Raw genomic sequence first — 20584 nt, forward strand, 5'->3', positions numbered from 1 at the left:
GCCTGTCTCCTGGTAGCGCCTCCATGCTCTGGACACTATGCTGACAGACACAGCAAACCTTGCCACAGCTCACATTGATGTGCCATCCTGGATGAGCTGCACTAACTGAGCCACTTGTGTGGGTTGTAGACTCCGTCTCATGCTACCACTAGAGTGAAAGCACCACCAGCATTCAAAAGTTACCAAAACATCAGCCAGGAAGCATAAGAACCCAGAAGTGGTCTGTGGTCACCACCTGCAGAACCACTCCTTTATTGGGGGTGTCTTGCTAATTGCCTATAATTTCCACCTGTTGTCTATTCCTTTTGCACAACAGCATGTGAAATTTATTGTCAATCAGTGTTGCTTCCTAAGTGGACAGTTTGATTTCACAGAAGTGTGATTGACTTGGAGTTACATTGTGTTGTTTAAGTGTTCCCTTTATTTTTTTGAGCAGTGTATATTAAAAAAAAAAAAAAAAAAAGTGATTATAATATTTTCTTACTGAGGACAAGATTTTAAACCAAAGTTTATTGCCACAATCTGATGACCCTTGGCTTCTGGCTAAAGGTTTGGTTGTTTCCTGTAAAAGTCCTTCAACAAATACTCAATGGTAACCACTCCAACCTTCCAAACAATCGGTCTTCCGTGGTTCAAGGTTATAACAAGCTACAAGATGGGATTTAAAAAGGTCACAGGTTTTAGCCAAAGGATTAATAATGTCACTTTTCCCCATAACAACAAGGAAGCCTTTTGTCTTTTCTTTGTAAGTGTTAGTGTTTTGGATTGATTACCTTGTCTATCCTAAAAAAAAAATATTACTCACAATATCACACTGTACACTTTCACAGACCACTCAAAATGTCTAATTAATTAATTAAAATAATTGGCAGAGAAAAAGTTTGGTAATGTCTAAAAATACATTTACAGAGAAAAACCTTTGGCAAACAGCATCAACAATGCAAAAAAGCTCAACTCAAGGTTACTCATTAGATGCAACCCTGCTCCTAAATCCATGGCACACCAGTGGCCCAGGGCAACATTCATTCTATTAAGTACATACTAGCATATAAAACAAAGATAAAATACAATCAAGAAATATACACAAAAACCAAGTCCACTAGTATTGTAAAATCAGAAGAGCAGCACCATGTGCTGTAAGGAAGCGTAGACTCAGAGGCTGGAATGAAATGTAGTACCAGTGTTGTCTGATGGTCTTATGCAGTAGACAACACACCACTAATACAGATGCCCGGATTGTTATGCAAAGGCACATTTCCGCTCCATTTCTACACTGCAGTGAACTTGCAACAATGTGAAATAATTAACAGTAGTCCATCTCACAGTACGCTAAATGGATTCTTCCCCATCCGAGCCGATGAAGATCTCCGGTTCTAGGATTTGGTCTGCACCCGACAGTCGAATCGTATTTATATCCCCAGTGCTCTTGAACGTGCACAGCTCATTGTCCACCATCCTGCGGTCCATGAAGCCCATGCTGTTGTGACGGTTTATGGGCGTGCGAGGTCTTGATGGCATGAAGGATTCCGACGGGTCCAGGAAAGGTCTGTGCATGTCTTTCTCAGGCACCAGTTCAGGCTCGTGGTCTGCAGCAGTCTCTGTGATCTCTGGCACTCCGTCCTGGAGCGGCATGAATGTCCGGTAGGTGTCGACCGGCTGTCCTTGGAAGTGGGCCTGGACGGTACCCACATAGCTGGGTTCGCGGAGCAGGTGGCCATACACCATGGTGTCTTCGATGGAGGCGTAGACATGAGACTCATTGTCCGACCGGGTTTTGGGGAACATGCCGTCGCCTGGGATGAAGATATTCCCTTTCCTTACGAAGATGGAAGCCTCATTGACCATCGTTCTTTTCTTCTTCCTGTAAAGCACGAAAGAGGAATACAAATGGTTTTGAGTCAGACAAACTACAGCAGGGGAAACAGCCAAGTCATGAATTGACCTTAACATCAAAGCTATACAGATTGTTTTGGTGAGGCAGGTGTTCTCACCTGATCACCAAGCAGACGACTGCCAGCACAATGAGCATAAGGAGCAGCACTGCTCCCACAGCCCACAGAATGGAGCTCTGGAGCAGCACTATAGAGACACACACAAGAAGATAATCATGATTAGATATGGTAAGAATTAGACAAATATAGCAGCATGTACTGTAGCAATGAAATGGGGTGCTGGTTTATGAGCAGGCTGAAAGACAGTTGCATGGAAGCATTAAACTGTACATCCTCCCTTGTAACAAATCTACTCCCATGTAACAATTCAAAACACTATGGCAAGTTTCAAGTTGATTGAGCAAAGAGAAGTGAAGTTACAAGGGTTTCATTTAGGATGTAAATAATGTTTTACAAAGGTTCCATTTTCTCATCTTTTGACGGATTGCTTAGATTTTCTCAAATCGTAGAGACAGTATGTTAAGAGTTAAGGTTCACAACTGAATTGCATGCTGTTAATTTATACTTTATTTTTTTTATCAACACCTGCTTTGGCATGCACCTTTCTATCCTCAAGAACATCAATCAGTTTCAAGTTGATAGAGCAAAGAAAAGTTGAATTAGGGTTTGAATGAGAGCGCAATATTATTTTGTAGAAAGTTGCGGTTCTCTTCCATCTTTTGACATATCGCTGAGCTTTTTTCATACTTAGTAGAGGGATGAACATATATTCTGAGTTGAGTCAAGCTTCACTGCCAGCACGCCTAAATACAGTGTTGATGATTATGAGACCACCATGTATCCCTAATAAGTGCCCTACGTGTATTGATGTCATTTAAGAAATATAAATTAAAATTGAAATATAAATTGTTTTCATTTTCCCTCTAATTTAAGATCTCTTAAAGAGTTATTGAAATAACCAGAAAAATTATAGAATTATGCAGATATCTTATCACAACCATAATTCAGTCACAACTCCATAATAACATTACAAACAGGTCCTTACTGCTAGTATTCTGTAGGGTGACCTTGCTGAGCACACTGAAGTGTCTGTCCTCCGGCAAACAGTTGGACATGTTGAGGTAGAAGCTCTCAGGGACCATCAGCTTGTCCTCTGCCACTTCATCCTCCCTTTGACTCAATAGCTCCTCCGGAGAGCCCAGGGTCTGCACCTTGATACACGTGTGCCCCTGGCCACACTTGGGCTGGCTGATGTTAGTGAACAGCAGGTTGGCCTGGAGGTGGCCCGGCAGATTGACGATCCAGGACACGGTGGAGTACGGCTTCATACCGTTGGGCCAGTTTGGGGTGGCCAGGAGGGCAGGGGAACCCATTCTGGGCTGGACAGTATATATGATGCTCTCTGATAGAGAAAAAGTAAGTGATGAGGAACAATCATTTTCAATACAGTTTGAACACAGTGGTTGAAGAGAGGGAGAATGGAATTTTCCACTGAATCCATTGTTAAAACAAATTCCCTTGCTATTGCTGTATTTCAGTGCTCTCTTGTAGATGTTACACAAGGAATCATAAAAAGGTACGTGAAGAAGGTATTAAAGTAACTGTCCAGTGTTTCCAGATTTCTATGAAATGTGACCTAGAATTCATTAAAATACGAGTGAAATACTAAGTACGACAAAAATAAGCTTTGTGTTTGAATGGTATAGGCGTACCTAGGGCTGTGGTGGACAACATTTTGTCAGCCGATGATTGTCAAGCAAATAACTGCTAGTCTCACGGTAATTGACCGTTAATTAACAAAACACATTTAGCATCTCCTGGCTTCCACACACAGCCTACAAGCCACTGGTGCAGACCTTTGGAACATCTACATTTTAAATAGTCTAATAAATCCATGTAATGTGGCCTACACCTTCACAATAAATCCATGTAATATAGCCTACACCGTCACAATAAATCCATGTAATATAGCCTACACCGTCACAATAAATCCATGTAATATAGCCTACACCATCACAATAAATCCAATATTTATTTTAGGACAGGTCTAAAGAAACATGATATGAAGAAAATGTGGTCTATTTCAGAAGAACAGAATAACATACTCTGAGTTGTCTTTATGTTAGGTCCTGATCTGGCTATGCCATATGGCAGTGGGCTACACTAGTTCATTAAGCAGACAAGATTTGCTTAGAATTTCGTAGCATCATTTTATATTATTTTATAGTATGAAGAATACAATTGAACAAAGCTGAATAAAAATAATATATATTTTCCCCAAACAATTTGAGGGAGTGCACATATGTGGCTGTGTTGATCAGTTAACAAAGAAATAGGTACTTCTATATGCTTAATTTAGAGTTATTCATGTAACTTCAGTTCTACCAACGTTGCTCTTTATGTTTAGATTTTTTATACATTGTAAGGCTGCATGACGCGACTAATGATGATTTGAAAAAAGTTGCTTGAAATGCATGAGCTCTACTTTGTTTGTTGCGCAGGCTGTACACACTTCATCAGTCTCTCACTCACAATTTGACAAGCACTTGATAATGCCTCGATTTCCCGGCGGCATCCCCTTTGTGTGGCCGTAATGCTCCTTAAAAGAAATCCATGCCTTTTGCGGCCAGTGGCCGTTGAGCCCTCGGGCTAAATATTATAATTCTCCTCTCCCTGATTGCTACGAAGCACCGCTCACTCAGATGGCTCTCCATTACGTGATCGGGTCTTTCTTACAGGCTACAAGTGAAGACTGACATTGGGGACGCAACTGTGCGCACCCTTATCCAATTCCAAGGTGCATATTACAGATATTGGAAGAGCGGTCCACATTTACTTTTTGTCAGCCAACAAGATGAGTAGGCTAAATGAACAGCAAAAGCACTAGCCTATGTCAATCTACTATTCCTCATAGTACAAAAGTTTACATATTCTATTCTGTGTGAGAAATAAATATTCCAAACATAGTCTGGGACAGTTGTGGGATGCGATAGATCCCAAATTAATACAATCACTAGCAACACATTTTTTTTTTTATGCTGGGCATCATTCACAAGTGGTAATACATACAGTGCATTGCGAAAGTATTCGGCCCCCTTGAACTTTGCGACCTTTTGCCACATTTCAGGCTTCAAACATAAAGATATAAAACTGTATTTTTTTGTGAAGAATCAACAACAAGTGGGACACAATCATGAAGTGGAACGACATTTATTGGATATTTCAAACTTTTTTAACAAAATTGGCGTGCAAAATTATTCAGCCCCCTTAAGTTAATACTTTGTAGCGTCACCTTTTGCTGTGATTACAGCTGTAAGTCGCTTGGGGTATGTCTCTATCAGTTTTGCACATCGAGAGACTGACATTTTTTCCCATTCCTCCTTGCAAAACAGCTCGAGCTCAGTGAGGTTGGATAGAGAGCATTTGTGAACAGCAGTTTTCAGTTCTTTCCACAGATTCTCGATTGGATTCAGGTCTGGACTTTGACATTCTAACACCTGGATATGTTTATTTTTGAACCATTCCATTGTAGATTTTGCTTTATGTTTTGGATCATTGTCTTGTTGGAAGACAAATCTCCGTCCCAATCTCAGGTCTTTTGCAGACTCCATCAGGTTTTCTTCAAGAATGGTCCTGTATTTGGCTCCATCCATCTTCCCACCAATTTTAACCATCTTCCCTGTCCCTGCTGAAGAAAAGCAGGCCCAAACCATGATGCTGCCACCACCATGTTTGACAGTGGGGATGGTGTGTTCAGGGTGATGAGCTGTGTTGCTTTTACGCCAAACATAACATTTTGCATTGTTGTCAAAAAGTTCCATTTTGGTTTCATCTGACCAGAGCACCTTCTTCCACATGTTTGGTGTGTCTCCCAGGTGGCTTGTGGCAAACTTTAAACAACACTTTTTATGGATATCTTTAAGAAATGGCTTTCTTCTTGCCACTCTTCCATAAAGGCCAGATTTGTGCAATATATGACTGATTGTTGTCCTATGGACAGAGTCTCCCACCTCAGCTGTAGATCTCTGCAGTTCATCCAGAGTGATCATGGGCCTCTTGGCTGCATCTCTGATCAGTCTTCTCCTTGTATGAGCTGAAAGTTTAGAGGGACGGCCAGGTCTTGGTAGATTTGCAGTGGTCTGATACTCCTTCCATTTCAATATTATCGCTTGCACAGTGCTCCTTGGGATGTTTAAATTTTGGGAAATCTTTTTGTATCCAAATCTGGCTTTAAACTTCTTCACAACAGTATCTCGGACCTGCCTGGTGTGTTCCTTGTTCTTCATGATGCTCTCTGCGCTTTTAACGGACCTCTGAGACTATCACAGTGCAGGTGCATTTATACGGAGACTTGATTACACACAGGTGGATTGTATTTATCATCATTAGTCATTTAGGTCAACATTGGATCATTCAGAGATCCTCTGAACTTCTGAACTTCTGGAGAGAGTTTGCTGCACTGAAAGTAAAGGGGCTGAATAATTTTGCACGCCCAATTTTTCAGTTTTTGATTTGTTAAAAAAGTTTTAAATATCCAATAAATGTTGTTCCACTTCATGATTGTGTCCCACTTGTTGTTGATTCTTCACAAAAAAATACTGTTTTATATCTTTATGTTTGAAGCCTGAAATGTGGCAAAAGGTCGCAAAGTTCAAGGGGGCCGAATACTTTCGCAAGGCACTGTAATTCACAAGTGATAGGCTAATATTGTCACCCATCTGACTATTCTTGATTTAATGCTGTATTTACATATACTAAATAATGTGTGTGTGAAATTAGTTCTGATTTAGAACAGACCATTATCATGCACCTGTCTCAAATCAGGGGCAGGGGAAAAAATACACGTAATCTATGCACTTAAATAGCGAATGTAGGACGCTTTTCCTGTGGTTAATTTTCATGTTGTAAAGATAAACAATGTGCTTACTGTTAGGAAGGTTGATAAATAAATATAGTAGATCTAGCCTATAGAAAGCTGATGGGATCCTCATCTTTTTAATAAAGGCCATCACTCAGTTCTCGCACGCAATTGCATATCATATAGAACTGTTGCCCAACATGAGATCATGGGCTCTCATCAAGTATTTGATTAGATCTTAGATGACATTTGCATTGATGTCAGAGTGATTATATGGACAATAGAGTGCTGAGTACCAGGCAGTTAGCAAGTTTGGCAGGCAGCAGCATAAGCTTGGAGAAGCCTAATTACCATGACTAAACTGCCACGTGGAATTTGACTGCCTTCATGACTCGCGACCGCATGCCGGTAATATGGTCACTGTAACAGTTCTAGGCATACCCCAAAAACAGAATGGTGTGAGCGTATACTGGTCATTAAAAATAGACTGCTGATTGGCCAGCTCCTCCTCCTCAGAAGTATGACATCATACTCTATGAAGAAATAGAAAATATTTTTTAAACGGTCTGTTTGAGATACACGTTTTTTAAAGTGAATTTATGCTTTGGCCACATATAGGAGGAGTCAATTTGGGTATGAGTTAAAATGAGATTTTCACTGGACAGTTACTTTAAAAGATTTAAAACGTGAAAAAAAAGACTGCAAATCCAGTTCGTTAGCATACCTGAGATTTCATCACTGAAGGACACATTGAGGAAAGGCCCTTGATTCAGGCTAAGGTCCTTGGCTGTGGCAGTGACAGAGATGTTGGAGTGCACTTGGACTTTGCGAATGATGCCTTCGGAGCAGAAGTAGCCAATGGAGGACCCATCACCCTCAGCTATGTGAAGGGAGACACTCCCATTGCATTCCTGTCCTGGCAGGGACTGCCTGAGGTTTCCTGTGGGGGACAGTAGATCCACAGTGCCATATACTGGGATGTTGAGGTGCCAGGTGAAGCTTTGTAGTAGCGTAGGGAGGCACATCGGAATTTTGGGGACCTTGAGAAGAGTCCCGCTCACAGAGCATGAGTCCAAACTCTGGCATCCTGGAATAGATCCACAGAGGCTTGAGAGATTATAATGGTTTACACACAGTGCTTTCAGAGTATTCACACCCCTCTACTTTTTCCACATCTTGTCGTGTTACAAATAAAATGGATTCGGCATTTTTTGTAAATGATCTACACAAAATACTCCAATGTCAAAGTGGGAAAAAAATTCTAACATGTCAAAACAATCAAGAAAAATCAAACACTAATATATGCAACCCCCGGAGTCAATACATGTTAGAATCACCTTCGGCAGCGATTACAGCTGTGAGTCTTTCTGGGTAAGTCTCTAAGAGCTTTCCACACCTGGAACCTGTGCAACATTTGCCCATTATTCTTTAAAAAATGTCAAGCTCTGTCAAATTCATTGTTGATCATTGTTAGAGAACCATTTTTCAGGTCACCATTGATTTTCAAGCAGATTTAAGTCAAAACTCTCGACATTCACAGTCTTCTTGGTAAGCAACTCCAATGTAGATTTGGCTTTGTGTTTTAGGTTATCGTCCTGCTGAAAGGTGAATTAATCTCCCAGGGTCTGGTGGAAAGCAGACTGAACCAGGTTTTCCTCTAGGATTTTGCCAGTGCTTAGCTCTATTCCATTTATTTTTTATCCTAAAAAACTGTCCTTAACGATTACAAGCATGCCCATAACATGATACAGCCATCACTGTGTTTGAAAATAAATATAGAGAGTGGTACTTGGTAATGTGTTGTATTTGGCCCAAACATAACAGGCTATTCAGGCCAAATTTTGTACAGTATTACTTTTGTGCCCTGTTGCAAACATGATGCAACTTTAAAAAATATTTTATGCTTCCTTTTCACTCTGGCAATTAGGTTAGTAAAAGTCTAAAATGATTTAGTTTTAAATATACTTCAGTATGAAAAGAAAACATAATTGCTAAAATATACTTGAGTATCAAAAGTAAAAGTATGAATAATTTCAAATTCCTTATATTAAGCAAACCAGAAAGCAAAATGTTTTTATCTTTTTCATTTACGGATAGCCAGGGGCACGCTTCAACACTCAGACATGATTTACAAATGAAGCATGTGTTTAGTGAGTTTGTCTGATCAGAGGCAGTAGCGTTGACCAGGGATGTTCTCTTGATAAGTGTGTGAATTACACCATTTTCCTGTCCTGCTAAGTATTCAAAATGTTATTTTGGGTGGCAGAGACAATGTATGGAGTAAAAAGTACATTAGTTTTTTTTGGAATGGAGTGAATTAAAAGTCAAACATATAAATGGTCAAGTAAAGTAGACACCCCCCCCCCCCAAAAAAATACTTTCAAGTATTTTTTTAGTACTTTCAAGGACTTTACACCACTGGAAATTAATAACTTCACCATGCTCAAAGGGATATTAAGCTACATCTAACAACAGACGCCCTTCTTTTCATTGGAAAACCTCCTTTGTTGTTGAATCTGTGTTTGAAATTCACTGCTTGACTGAGGGACCTTACAATTATCTGCAAGTATTGGGTACAGAGATGAGGCAATCATTCAAAAATCATGTTAAACACCATTATTGCACACAGAGTGAGTTCATGGAACTTATTATGTGACCTGTTAAGCAAATCTTTACTCCTGAATTTATTTAGGCTTGCCATAACAAATGGGTTGAATACTTATTGTCTAATGACATTTCAACTATTCATTTGTAAAAATTTACACATTTAAAAAAAAAATAATAATCATTCCACTTTGACATTATGGGTTATTGTGTGTAGGCCAGTGAAAATAAAATCTCAATTGAGTCCATTTTAAATTCAGGCTGTAACAACATGTGAAAAAGTCTAGGAATGTGAATAATTTCTGAAGGCACTGTACATGAATATTATTGGTGCACATCCTTAGATTTGGATAATACAAAGACCATCTGTTCTAGCTTTGTCACGAAGATACTCTAACAAGCTTAAATGAGAATGGTATAGATACTGTCCATAGTACTATAGTTCCTATGTTCAAGTGTAGTTATTTTGGAGGCAATTACATGCAATCCTACTGTATGTATTGTTACAGTACCTATGGTTTTCGTGGCTGTCAGACGTAGGTCTTCACTTGGACAGTCCAGGAAAGAAAGACTTGCTTTGGTCCCTGAGGGAACTGTGATCTTCTCCTGGACCACAGAGTCCTTCCTCATCTCACAGTGGGAGTCAGAGCCCATCTTCTCAATGTGGAGGAATGGCCCTTCCTCCTCTGACAGATTTACAGTGCAGAGAACTGACCAGGGAATACAAGACAAACAGGCACAATCATCCTGAGAAATAGGTCACTGATCACCACTCAATTAATTTGATTGAATGATCAGGCTAATTTTAGGCCACAAGTTTATAATGGAAATATTAGTGGTGTATTGGTTTTGAAAAGTCTAGTGTTGGTTTAACAGATTGCATGCACAGAATAAATAAGCATCTTTGGATCTTATTTGTGATTGCTTACAGCACAATCATGTCATATAACAATTTATGATCGTCAATAGTCTTTGTACCTGGATGGCCGCTCCTCATTACCGAGAGCCTGAAATGTAGGGACAGGCCCTGTTTGGTCTTGTCAGTCTCACAGTTAAACATAGTCATGGTGAAGCTGCCCTGCCTGTGTGTTGGCTGGGGGTCCACCAGGGTCTTCTGGATGCCCACCTCTCCCTCCTTGTCATAAATCACCATCACTTTCTTCTTCCGGCAGAGAGGCGTCGTGTAATTCAGGAAGTTAACTGTGTAGTTATGCATGCCGGGCACCATGAAGTCCCACCTCATCAGGTCATTGTCAGAGAAACCTCTAGGGTAGTTGGCTGAGAGAAAGTTTGTATCGGACACCCCACGAGGTAGGTTGACTTTTACCACAGCCAGCACTGGAAGGAAGAGGGTTAAATAAGGTACAATGACATGAGTAATTCTGTCATTAGAGGGATACCGAATATATATAGGCTAATAGGGATGACCTCAGCAGGCATTGATTTCCTGTGGCTCCTCCAATAGCTGCCAGACACTCACTTTTAATCTCCGGCCCAACAGTGACCTTGAAGTCCAGCGGCTCCAGCTTCCTGTCCCCAGGGACCTGCAGGGACACTCGGCCCTTGTACAGCACCTGGACCGTGGTGATGGTGCCATCTGGGCAGAACATGCCGATGGTGGCGGGCCCGGTGCGCTGGTAAGTGATGAGGGTGTAGGTATGCTCGTCAGGACAGGACTCAGAGGGTGGGATCTGTCTCATTCCCGGTGATGGGAAGTCCAGCTGGAAGGAAAGGCCAGGTGGAACTTTCAGGTCCCAGGTGAAGGTTCTGTTGAAGTCTGGGAAGAGGGAGGACTCCGCCTGGACAATGTTCCCACTGCAGGCGATCTCTGTGCAATCTGGAGGAGGAAAAACATCTAATTAGCGACAGATTTTCATGCGAATATTCTAAAAATCGGAAAATATGCGCATTTTCCCACCAGTGGTGTTTCCACCAAACTAACTTGTTTCAGTGCGTGATGACATAGTGCTCACAAAATGTACTTTTTCACCTACATTTTAATGTACTGAATAAAAATCTAAAAGCTCAATGTGTCTCCATCGCATTTTCAACTCTGCCAAAGGTTTGGTCACAAAAACTGTTAAATAGCAAATGTGCCCACTCTGGTCTTGGCACATGTGCTCTAGCCTACCGCTCAGATACAATGTGGGTAGGCTGTGCGGGTAGGCTGTGCGGGTAGGCTACTCTACATGATTAGACTATTATGGATGAGAGAATATTTTTATCTGTCAAACAGCAGTCAAGCATCGACCACTATGCCCCCAGAAGACCCTCAATATCTATTGGAAAGGAGCATCAAGCTCATCACCGTGTATCATGCTGTGAAGTTCATCATCATTTATTTAATCTGTATCCTAATAACCTGCATGGTTTCCCAAGTCGTAGTGGGAGGACCACACACCATATCATAACCTAACTCCAAGTTTAATTCGATATGATTATTTTTTTTTAAATATTTGCGCATAATTAATTTTACAGACAAAAAGATCCCAACATGTCTAATGAACAAATTATCTGTGAGCATTTATAAAATTGTAACGAAGCCTCCTGTAGTTTTCATCCCAGCATTAGAGATTTAGTTTTTATGGGGTATAACTATGTGGATGGAATCATGGTTAGTGAAGCTAACCGATGAGCAAGGGTTTACACTTTTAAGATTCCTATTGGGTCACTCCTATTGGGTCAGGTTTGGTCAGTGCCCTGGTGAGGCGAGGAAAATGGGTCAGAGGCGTCTTACCAATTTCCCTGTTGATCTGCACACTGAAGACATATTGTGGCTGTGGGCAGGTGAACGTCACAGAGATGTTGTGGGCGTCTTTCAGGATGAGTTCTTTGGAGTTACAGGTAGGCCCCTCCCCAACACACACACTGCACTCTTTGGCTTTGGCGTCTCTGCTGATGGTGACGATAGTGTCTGGCTCTGGCGTCACTGACATCATTCGGCTCTCTGAGGAAGATTTTAAACATAAGCACTCAAACTACACTGAACAAAAATATAAATGCAACAAGTGCTGGTCTCATGTTTCAGGAGATTAAATAAAAAGGTCCCAGAAATGTTCCATACGCACAAAAAGCTTATTTCTCTCAAATGTGTTTACCACCCTGTTAGTGAGCATTTCTTCTTTGCCAAGATAATCCATCCACCTGACAGGTACGGCATACCAAGAAGCTGATTAAACAGTATGATCATTACACAAGTGCACCTTGTGCTGGGGACCATAAAAGGCCACTTAAAATGTGCAGTTTTGTCACACAACACAATGTCACAGATATCTCAAATTTTGAGGGAGCGTGCAATTGGCATGCTGACTGCAACAATGTCCACCAGAGCTGTTGCCAGAGAATTGAATGTTAATTTCTCTACCATAAGCCGCCTCCAAAGTCATTTTTGAGAATTTGGCAGTACGTCCAACCGACCTCACAACCGCAGACGCATTGTGAGGCCCATTTTTTTAAGGTACACTTTCAAATTGGTGGATTCAGCAATTTCAGCCACACCCATTGCTGACGGGTGTATAAAATCGAGCACACAGCCATACAATCTCCAAAGACAAACAATGGCAGTAGAATGGGCTGTACTGAAGAACTCAGTGACTTTCAACGAGGCACCGTCATAGGATGCCACCTTTCAAACAAGTCTGTTTGTCAAAGTTCTGACCTGTTAGTACTGCCCCCGTCAACTGTGCTGTTATGGTGAAGTGGAAACGTCTAGGAGCAACAACAGCTCAGCCGAGAAGTAGTAGACCACACAAGCTCCAAGAACGGGACCGGCGAGTGCTGAAGCGCGTAGCACGTAAAAATCGTCTGTCCCCGGTTGCAACACTCACTACACTAACTTCTCTAGAGTGATGAATCACGCTTCACAATCTGGCGGTCCGACAGACAAATCAGGGTTTGGCGGATGCCAGGAGAACGCTACCTACCCCAATGCATAGTGTCAACTGTAAACTTTGGTGGAGGAGGAATTATGGTCTGGGGCAGTTTTTCATGGTTCGGGCTAGGCCCCTTAGTTCCAGTGAAGGGAAATCTTAATGCTACAGCACACAATGACATTCTAGACGATTCTGTGCTTCCAACTTTGTGGCAACAGTTTGGGGAAGGCCTTTCCTGTTTCAGAATGACAATGCCCCAGGGCACAAAGTGAGGTCCATACAGAAACGGTTTGTCAAGATCAGTGTGGAAGAACTTGACTGGCCTGCACAGAGCCCTCACCTCAACCACATCGAAGGCCTTTGGGATGAACTTGGAACGCTGACTGCAGGTGTCCACATACTTTGTAGTGCATATCTGCATTCCCAGTCATGTGAAATCCATAGATTAGGGCCTGATTTCCTTATATGAATTGTAACATCTTTGAAATTGTTGCATGTTGGGTTTATATTTTAATTCAGTATAATTCATTGTTCTGTCTTCAACTAAATATAATTTAGTGTACATAAACTACATTACCAAAAGTATGTGGACCGGTTGGAAAGGAGACATAATATGACGGTGCCACGTTGAAAGTCACTGAGCTCTTCAGTAAGGCCATTCTACTGCCAATGTTTGTCTAAGGAGATTGAATATACACCTGTCAGCAATGGGTGTGGCTTAAATAGCCGAATCCACTAATATGAAGGGGTCTCCACATAGACACTATATATATATAAAACTATGGTTCACATTATTGTGAGGCATGAACAGAAGAGTTGAAAGAGCTTACGTTTCTTCATTGGTTTGGCAGTGGCCGTGAATATAGAGGAATTCACCTCCCCGCCGTTCTGAACTTGCAAAGACACCGTGGCGTTGCTCAGTATATCTAAGTGAGCCACAGGGCCATTCCTGCAGTATGTCTGAGTTTTGACCTCTCCTTCAGTGCTGGTCCTGGTTACAGCGTACTGGTAGCCATCTTGACATATCTCTGCTTCAGTCATCTCCTTCAGCCCGTCACTAGGGAAGTCCAAACTCAAAACGGTCATCTCTGGCACATTTAGGTGCCAGACAAGGGTTCTAATGAACTCTGGGAAGAGGGAAGGCTGAGCTGCACCTGTGGCAGGGCTGCAAGAGTCCTTGGTGCAATCTGGGTAAAATAAAATTACATAACAGGTAAGAGGAGAAGAAACACAAACAAAACCTGCTTAACAGTTCACCCGTAGTGCTAGATTTGAAAGGTGGCCTTAGCTGTTTTTATTAGAGGTCGACCGATTATGATTTTTCAACGCCGATACCGATTATTGGAGTCCGATTTAAAAAAAATGTATTTGTAATAATGACAATTACAACAATACTGAATTAACATTATTTTAACTTAATATAATACATCAATAAAAATCCATTTAGCCTCAAGTAGATAATGAAACATGTTCAATTTGGTTTAAATAATGCAAAAACAAAGTAAAAGTGCAATATGTGCTATGTAAGAAAGCTAACATTTCAGTTCCTTGCTCAGAACATGAGAACATATGAAAGCTGGTAGTTCCTTTTAACATGACTCTTCAATATTCCCAGGTAAGAAGTTTTAGGTTGTAGTTATTATAGGACTATTTCCCTCTATACCATTTGTATTTCATTAACCTTGGACTATTGGATGTTTTTATAGGCACTTTAGTATTGCCAGTGTAACAGTATAGCTTCCGTCCCTCTCCTCGCTCCTCCCTGGGCTCGAACCAGGAACACAACGACAACAGCCACCATCGAAGCAGCGTTACCCATGCAGAGCAAGGGAAACAACCACCCCAAGGCTCAGAGCAGTGAAGTTTGAAACGCTATTAGCGCGCGCTAACTAGCCAGCCATTTCACTTAGGTCACACCAGCCTCATCTCGGGAGTTGATAGGTTTGAAGTCATAAACAGCGCAATGCTTGGACGCACAACGAAGAGCTGCTGGCAAAAAACACGAAAGTGCTGTTTGAATGAATGTTTACATGCCTGCTTCTGCCTACCACCGCTCAGTCAGATACTTAGATACTTGTATGCTCAGTCAGATTATATGCAACGCAGGACACGCTAGATAATATCTAGTAATATCATCAACCATGTGTTGTTAACTAGTGATTATGATTGATTGTTTTTTTATAAGATAAGTTTAATGCTAGCTAGCAACTTACCTTGGCTTACTGCATTTGCGTAACAGGCAGTCTCCTTGTGGAGTGCAACGAGAGAGAGGCAGGTCGTTAATTGCGTTGGACTAGTTAACTGTAAAGTTGCAAGTTTGGATCCCCCGAGCTGACAAGGTGAAAATTCTTTCTGCCCCTGAACGAGGCAGTTAACTAGGCCGTCATTGAAAATAAGAATGTGTTCTTAACTGACTTGCCTAGTTAAGACTAAATAAAAGGTGTAAAAAATAATAACAATAAATAAAAACAGGCAACCGGCGCCCAAAAATACCGATTTACGATTGTTATGAAAACTTGAAAATCGGCCCTAATTAATCGGCCATTCCGATTAATCGGTCGACCTCTAGTTTTTATGCAGTATCCTTGTTGACACAACTACCACCCACGGCATGCATATCAAATTCTGAAGCAGCTGTCTGTGGGGTACGTCTTTTTGACTGGTTTGATCGAATTAAGGTGGCAGCCTAAAGGGAAACCCAATACAACAACGTTTCTCTAGACTCACCGATTTTCCTGTGGATCTGGATGGCAAAGGCCGTCTGTGGCAGTTCAGTGCAGTTGAAGAGCAAGGTGATGTCCTCATCTGGGACCAGGGCCAGAGATGAGTGACAGGCCGTCTGGGTGTCATTCTCACCTCCACGGACTGTGCACACGGAACACTGTTCCAATGGAAGGAACAGTGAGGACGACACAGTCACAGCGGCATCTTTGTCAGGGTGGACATTCATGTGCAGACATTCTGAGGGAACAGAACAAAGGTTGTTTATCATATTTTGCAGTCCACACAGAAAAGGCTAATCTACTACTATATCGTTGTATTGAGGGGTAAAACTGTTGTTTGAATCAATGAACAGGCTAAGATTTGAGGTGAAGGTAATAACAGATACATGAGAGAAAAAGATTATAAAACAGTGACATAGCATTTCAGTTTCACTGAACATTGGGAGTAGGCTAGATAGGCTACCTATTTGCATGTCTGGACTCGAGGCTGCACTGGTTATTGCACAAATACACATCCTTCCAGAACACTCGGTTACATTTTCTCTCAGAGGAAAATATGAATTTAGGTTCTCTGTGACATTCAAATGGACAGAAAGTAGCCTGTATCAAGTCCAGTGTCAGATGACTGGTCTGTTTCTAAACCTACCACGGCGGAAGCTCTTTTGTCTTTGAATAGCATATCAACATAAAATTCTACTTTAATAACAATTAAAAAATGTGACTAGTGTTGATGCTTCTGCAAACAGCGTGGTACCAAGCACACCGGCCACTGTGTACTCGACTAAAAAGTACTGTACTCTCATATTGTTTGAGAAACTCATCCTTTCTTTGAAAACCTAAATATTTTGAGTAAAGTCTAATGGTTACATGGTGTACATCTTATGGTGTTAAGATGGAAGTTTGGTATGGTTAACTCAATACTTTCCATAGGCTGTTCTCTGTGAGAAAAATACTATGCAGGAAATGTTCATCACCTAAACTTGCAGAGACTTGAAGCAAGCCCAGAACAACAGTATGGTAAAAAGTGTTGCCAAAGGGTGATTCCTCACAAAACTAGAATTTGGGGGGGATTTTTATGACATTTCATCTAAAAAAAAAAAAAAGGGTCCTTTGGGGGAAGGGTTGTTGACATATATTTGACATGATTTTGCTAGCCCACCACCACCCCCAGCCTCCATCTCTTTGGCTGTGCTTCCGTTTCATTTCAGGGTGATTAATATAGCATATTGAGCACACTGTCTGTAGTTATTTTATTATCTTAAATGATAGAGGCTTGCCCTGGCAGTGAGATGCCCTGGAAGAGCAGAGCCTAAACCCAAGACCTAATGAAATGTATTTTCTAATAAATGGTTTTCTGTCTGACGGCATATCAAAGTTCCAAAGTAGGATCTCTGCTACTTTTAGAGTTAGAATCCAATTTAAGCATTCCCAGAGTAGCCTCTGCCAGGCTTTCACCTTAACTTCAGTATGAAAGCCTGTAGAAGACCTGGTCAGAAATATGCTTAAAGGAGGTGGAATGTATAGAGACTGAAGAGAAAGCGAGACATCCGGCTCCCTCATTTTTTCCTGATAAGGGTAGGGCCGCTCTGGTTTGCTTATTGCCCCCACCCCGTGGAGCTGCTGATTTTGTACGTTTGCCCACTGACAAAGAAATTATCCGTCTATAATTGTAATTTTAATGGTAGGTTTATTTGAACAGTGAGAGACAGAATAACAAACAAACAAATCCAGAAAAATGCATGTCAAAAATGTTAGAAATTGATTTGCATTTTAAATGAGGGAAATAGGTATTTGACCCCTCTGCAAAACATGACTTAGTACTTGGTGGCAAAACCCTTGCAATCACAGAGGTCAGATGTTTCTTGTAGTTGTTGCTTCTGTGGACACGTGTCTTTTATACAGGTAATAAACTGAGATTAGGAGCACTCCCTTTAAGAGTGTGCTCCTAATCTCAGCTCGTTACCTGTATAAAAGACACCTGGGAGACACCATAAATCTTTCTGATTGAGAGGGGGTCAAATACTTATTTCCCTCATTAAAATGCAAATCAACTTATAACATTTTTGACATGCGTTTTTCTGGATTTTTGTTGTTGTTATTATTATGTCTCTCACTGTTCAAATAAACCTACCATTAAAATTAGACTGATCATTTCTTTGTCAGTGGGCAAACGTACAAAGTCAGCAGGGGATCAAATACTTTTCCCCTCCTCACTGTACCTTCGCCAGGCTCTAGAGAACACGGTGAGCAAGACATGGGATTCAGTTCACTTGCTACATTGTGGAATGGTTTGTACTGAACATCACGTTACCCCAAAACGTACGTCCCTTAAAAACCGTCTTTGAGATATGTTTGCTCAGTTCTGTGGGTGTGCCAGGGTGTTGCTTGACAAAAATGAGTGGTATATTTAAAGGGCAGCGATGCATTTTGAACCCACAACCCAAACCCACCCAGGTCGTTCACTACAGCACCATTTTGGTTTAATTGAACGTTACACTACATTTTTTCATACTGAACACAGGACTGGAAGCCGAGGCCACCAACAGAGTGAATGTGAAAATTGATTCAAAATGGTCACCCCCTGCTGGTGATTTGCAGGCTGTCCAATGATACAAGTAAACAGAGGGCTGGATTTCATACCAATGAAAGTATATCAAACTTTTTTGATATACTCAGAAGACCATTATTAGCATGTTTTAATCACTCCTATATAAAATGGCAGATTATCAAACACGCAAGAAGAAGGTCTGATTTCATTACTCCTGAAACAGGATCCAAGTGGTATATGTACAGATAACTGTCAAGAGGAGTAAAACAAGGTTGTCCACTATTGGCATATCTATCTATCATTGCCAAGGAAATGTTAGCTGTTAAAATTAGACCCAACAATAATATTACGGGATCCATGGCTTAAAAACATAGGTGTCATTGTAGGCTGATGATTTATGTTATTTTAAAACCACAAAGAATCCCTTCAGTCTCAGAGGATCTACATACATTTTCTAACCTCTCTGGATTAAAACCAAATTTTGATAGTGTATTATATTATGTATTGGATCACAAAAAAAATGCAACTTTTACATTACAGTGTAGGTGACCAATAAAATGGTTTGATGGGGATGTGGACATACTCGGTATACATATCCCAAAATAAAGAAATTCTCACTCCAATACATGTTATTATAAAGTTAACAAAAATAGATACGATCTTGCTACCATGGGAAGGAAAATACCCGTCTGTCTATTTGTGTAAAAACCACCCTGGTTAACTCTTTAGTCATATCACAGTTGACCTATTTGCTTATGGTTTTGCCTACACCTAGTGACCTACTTTTTAAATTATATGAACAAAAAAAAGAATACATTTTGTTTGGAATGGCAAGCCAGACAAAATTAAATGGGCCTATTTATATAATGAATATGAACTCAGAGGGCAGAAATGATTAAATATTAAAAGAATTAGACCTCTCACAAAAGGCATCAGTCATACAAAAGTTATACTTAAATCAGAAATGGTTCTCTCGTAAAATAGTAAGAATGTCTCAACCAATGTTCAAGAATGGTCTTTTCCCCTTTATACAGATTACAATGGCTCACAATAATCTCAAAAATATCATTATTTTTTAAACACGCCTTAGAAAGTTGGTAGGCAATTTCAATTTAATCTACCTGAAAAGACAGAACAAATAACACAAAAAATTGTGGTTAAACTCAAATATACTAAATTGATAAAAAATGTTGATAAAATGATAAAAAAATGTATAATCTCTGTAAATGATATCATAAATAGGACTGGTGGAGTTGTGTCACACATGCAGCTAACACAAACGTACAGTTGAAGTCGGAAGCTGCAAGGCACCCGCACAACATGATGCTGCCACCTCCGTGCTTCACTGTTGGGATGGCGTTCTTCAGCTTGCAAGCATCCTCCTTTTTCCTCCAAACATAACGATGGTCATTATGGTCAAACAGTTCTATTTTTGTTTCATCAGACCAGAGGACATTTCTCTAAAAAGTATGATCTTTGTCCCCATGTGCAGTTGCAAACCGTAGTCTGGCTTTTTTATGGTGGTTTTGGAGCAGTGGGTTCTACCTTGCTGAGCAGCCTTTCAGGTTGTCAATATAGGACTCGTTTTACTGTGGATATAGACACTTTTGTACCAGTTTCCTCCAGCATCTTCACAAGGTCCTTTGCGGTTGTTCTGGGATTGATTTTCACTTTTCACACCAAAGTACGTTCATCTCTAGGAGACAGAATGCATCTCCTTCCTGAGGGGTATGGCGGTTGCGTGGTCCCATGGTGTTTATACTTGCGTACTATTGTTTGTACAGATGAACGTGGTACCGTCAGGCCTTTGGAAATTGCTCCCAAGTATGAACCCAGCTTGTGGAGGTCTACCATTTTTTTCTGAGGTCATGGCTGATTTAATTGGATTTTCCCATAATGTCAAGCAAAGAGGCACCAAGCATACTTCCAAAGTTGTGGCAAAATGGCTTAATAAATAAAAGTATTGAAGTGGCCATCACGAAAGCCTTAACCTCAATTCTATAGACAATTTGTGGGCAGAACTGAAAAAGCATGTGCGAGCAGGGAGGTCTACAAACCTGACTCAGTTACACCAGCTCTGTCAGGAG

At 40.9% G+C, this 20584-nt stretch overlaps 1 protein-coding gene across 1 annotated transcript in view; it reads right to left on the bottom strand.

Moving 5' to 3' along the window:
* Positions 1-491: 491 nt before the first annotated feature.
* cdcp1b (CUB domain containing protein 1b) overlaps positions 492-20584 on the bottom strand; it is a 29504-nt gene continuing 9411 nt past the window's right edge. The window contains exons 3-12 of the mRNA XM_035794969.2: positions 15954-16187; positions 14057-14413; positions 12092-12301; positions 10835-11191; positions 10333-10692; positions 9867-10064; positions 7475-7837; positions 2938-3294; positions 1992-2079; positions 492-1861 (exon numbers count right to left, since the gene is read on the bottom strand). Of these exons, the coding sequence (XP_035650862.1) occupies positions 1330-1861; positions 1992-2079; positions 2938-3294; positions 7475-7837; positions 9867-10064; positions 10333-10692; positions 10835-11191; positions 12092-12301; positions 14057-14413; positions 15954-16187 (3056 nt within the window). The 3' untranslated portion in view covers positions 492-1329. The remainder of the gene's footprint in view (positions 1862-1991; positions 2080-2937; positions 3295-7474; positions 7838-9866; positions 10065-10332; positions 10693-10834; positions 11192-12091; positions 12302-14056; positions 14414-15953; positions 16188-20584) is intronic.

Source organism: Oncorhynchus keta, chromosome 20 (assembly GCF_023373465.1).
Source record: "Oncorhynchus keta strain PuntledgeMale-10-30-2019 chromosome 20, Oket_V2, whole genome shotgun sequence".
Classification (NCBI taxonomy): domain Eukaryota; kingdom Metazoa; phylum Chordata; class Actinopteri; order Salmoniformes; family Salmonidae; genus Oncorhynchus; species Oncorhynchus keta.